This window comes from Lathyrus oleraceus, chromosome 6, assembly GCF_024323335.1.
Source record: "Lathyrus oleraceus cultivar Zhongwan6 chromosome 6, CAAS_Psat_ZW6_1.0, whole genome shotgun sequence".
Taxonomy (NCBI): domain Eukaryota; kingdom Viridiplantae; phylum Streptophyta; class Magnoliopsida; order Fabales; family Fabaceae; genus Lathyrus; species Lathyrus oleraceus.
The window spans coordinates 209,647,529-209,650,926 of record NC_066584.1 but is presented as its reverse complement, the minus strand read 5'-3'; the positions used below and the strand labels follow the sequence as shown (position 1 = coordinate 209,650,926).

The window sequence follows — 3,398 nt, the reverse complement described above, 5'->3', positions numbered from 1 at the left end:
TATGCAGATTGAAAGCCATGAGCTGTCCTCACCTATTAGTCGTCATCAAAATGGTGGAGTAGCAAGGGAGAAACAAAATTGTGTATCATTGTCCACTTCAGAAGCTAAGTACCTAGCATCTGGTAGCAAGTGTTCCCCACTGGTATGGATGAACCAGGTGCAAACTGAGTATAATGTCACTCAGAATGTCATGACATTGGATGCTACTCAGTTTGACAAAGTTAGGGGCAAAGTGGGAATGTGTACTTCTGAGAAATTATAGCAACTAATGATGTTAGTTATTTACTGTTTAATAAGTCACCTTATTAAACACTTGATAGTGCACTCTGATTGGTCAACAAATAATAGCCATTGCTCGTGCAACAAGGGTTTCCTCTTCCATCGTTTCAACTTTCAGTCTTACAAGCTTTCTCTCAAAGAAACTTTTCATTTCTCCTCTGATATATTCATCATGTCGCACCAATCCGACTCATCTTCCTACACGACCATGTCTGATTCCTCCAGCTCTGAATCTTGCAAGCCTAACAGGGAAGATCCTGTGGCCGACGCTGCAAATGCTTCTCATGCAAGAAGACCTAAAGAAACGGTCTCCGGGTTCTCCTCAGCAATCGCACTTGATGAACAAACCAGGGAAGGCTCCAGGTATGTGCACAATGCCATTGCAACTATGGTGACTGGGATACTATCTGGTAATCATAAGGTTCTTGGGGTCTCCGTTCCCTTAAACACTATTATACCTGATAATGTTGCATGTTAAGAAAATACAGTCGTCTTAGGAAAGAATGTATCTGACGATGCTGAGCAAACTGATGCTCATGAGGAGTCAAATATTGACAAACCCTTAGACAATATGGGTGGTGAGGAAGTCCGTGTCACTCATGATGTTAGTGACAACCCTAATTGTGCAGCTGAAACCGTAGACCTAGAGGAGTTTTCTGATAATGAGTTGCTAACCTCAGTTGTCCCTAGCATTGCCAAAAGGGTTAGGACTAGGAGAGAAAAGAAGACAGTGGTACAGAGGTCCCCAAAAAGGAAGATTGATATGGCAACTTCTCCCAATCCAAAGGTGGCAGAAAGTTCCCTCAAGAGGAAAGGGCATGGTCCAACAAAATCTTGGAGCAAAGAGGTGCCCAAGAAAATGAAGACCAAGTCTGTTGTTATGGAGTCTGACTCAAATGTCCCATGTGATGTCACAACATCTCTGTCAAAGAAGAAGCCAACCACTAGCAAGCTGGCAGCTAGTGTCCCTGAGGTACCTATTCACAACATATCATTCCATTTTGCTTCTAGTGTGAACAGGTGGAAGTATGTTTATCACAAGAGGCTGGCTTTAGAAAGGGAACTGGCTCAGAATGTCCTGGAATGTAAGGAGATTATAGACCTGATTCAAGAGGCAGGGTTAATGAAAACTGTGACTCAACTCTCAAAGTGCTATGAGACTTTAGTAAAGGAGTTTATTGTCAATGTGTCTGACGAATGTGCAGATGGAAAGTCTAGGGAATTCAGAAAGGTATATGTGCGAGGCAAGTGTGTGAACTTCTCTCCCTCAGTAATCAACATGTATTTGGGAAGACCTGATGTAGCTCAACCTGAGCTTGAGGTGACTGACAACAAAATCTGTCAAGTCATCACTGCTAATCAAGTCAGGAAGTGGCCTCTAAAAGGTAAGTTGGTGGCCAGCAAACTCAGTGTCAAGTATGCTATGCTGCACAAAATTGGAGCTGCCAACTGGGTGCCCACCAATCACAAATCTACAGTGGCTGTGATGCTTGGAAAGTTCATATATGCTGTTGGAACCAAAGCCAAGTTTGACTATGGAACCTACATTTTTGATCAAACCATGAAGCATGCAGGAAGCTTCAGCGTAAAGGGGCCCATAGCCTTTCCTTCCCTCATATGTGGTATTGTGTTGAATCAATTTCCAAACATATTGACAGAGAATGATTTTGTGAAAAGAAGAGAGAGTCCTTTGGCCTTCAATCATAAACTATTCCTAGGTAAGCATGTCCCTGACATTGCCATGACAATAGGAGAGACATCAAGTGTTTGCAATCAACCAGGTAAAGCTGCTGTCATTGCCATACTCAGAGAGACATGCAAGGAGCTAGAGGCAAGGAAGCTCACTTTGGAAAATTTGATTATCAAATTGGAGATGTCTGATGGTGGTGTGCTTGGTGAAGCTGCTGATGCTGCAGAAGGAGTTGCAAGGCAAAGTGCAGAGGGTGAAGAGGATGCCAGTCCTGATGATGGCACGGATGATGAGGCTGACTCTGAGTCAGATGATTAAATCATTTCCTGTGTTTCAATCATTTATGTGTAATTTTGTTTTATTTAGGTCTGTATTTTTAAGTGTTGCTTTGGCAACATTTTTAACAAAAAGGGGGAGTAACACCTATGGTGCCCCAGGACAACAGATTTTCTATGTGCTTGAACAGATATTGAAGATCCTCTAATCCAGAGGTTGCTGTGAGTGTGTTGCTGTGTGCATTCTGTATGTGTGCTGATGTTAGAAGTTTTTATTTAACTTCTGTATGTGTGCTGTTGGTTGAAGTTTTTATTTAACTTCTATGTACGTGCTGCTGGTTGAAGTTTTTATTTAACTTCTATGTGTGTTGAGTGTGTTGTTGCTCTGAGTGTATTAGCTAGGTTAATTTCCCTGCTAGATGTGTGTTTTCCGCTGCTGTGAACTCTGTTGTGATACCAAAGTGTTTTAGCCAAAAATTTGCCAAAGGGGGAGTTTGTAGATGTTTGATTGGCTGTATTTTATGTCAAAACACTAACTGGACTCTAATGTCTTGACTGATGTCATGACATGCCTTGGAGATGTTTGATTGGCTGCATGTTGTGTTAAAACACTAACTGTACTCTGATGTCTTGACTGATGTCATGACATACTTGAGTAGTATGTTGCAGGTTTAGCTAATACAGGATTTACTGAATGTCAAACTAGATGTTATGACATTCATCCCTGACAACAGATACTGAGGTTCAGAATAGTTGGTTGTCTGTTATAACTCAGTATTTAATTCAGTCTGTTTATCAAGGGAATAACAGACCTGGCATAAGGCCTACTATCAGAATGTCAAACTGGATGTTATGACATTCATCAGTGACAGCATATACTGAATAATAGGCACGTTGATTTTTCTGCTACAGTTCAGTATTTATTTTAGTTTGTTCTTCTAGAGGATAATAGACCTGGCATAAGGCTCAATGTTAAAATGTCAAACTGGATGTTATGACATTTATCTCTGTCAGTTGATACTGCAGTATAGACTGGTTGGTCTTTTACAGTACAACATTTAGTACAGTCTGTTTTCAGGAAAATAACAGACTTAGCATATGGCCTATGTTCTGGACATCAAACGGAATGTTGTGACATTCATTCCTGACAGCAT

The 3,398-nt window shown here is 41.1% G+C and overlaps 1 protein-coding gene across 1 annotated transcript; it reads left to right on the top strand.

Annotated features, from left to right (window-relative positions):
- The first annotated feature begins 487 nt into the window (after positions 1 to 487).
- Positions 488 to 2,287, top strand: LOC127094809 (uncharacterized). Its single transcript, XM_051033586.1, has 4 exons — positions 488 to 689; positions 768 to 945; positions 1,300 to 1,527; positions 1,648 to 2,287. The coding sequence occupies exons 1-4, from the start codon at positions 488 to 490 to the stop codon at positions 2,285 to 2,287; spliced, it is 1,248 nt and encodes a 415-aa protein (XP_050889543.1).
- Positions 2,288 to 3,398: the final 1,111 nt, after the last annotated feature.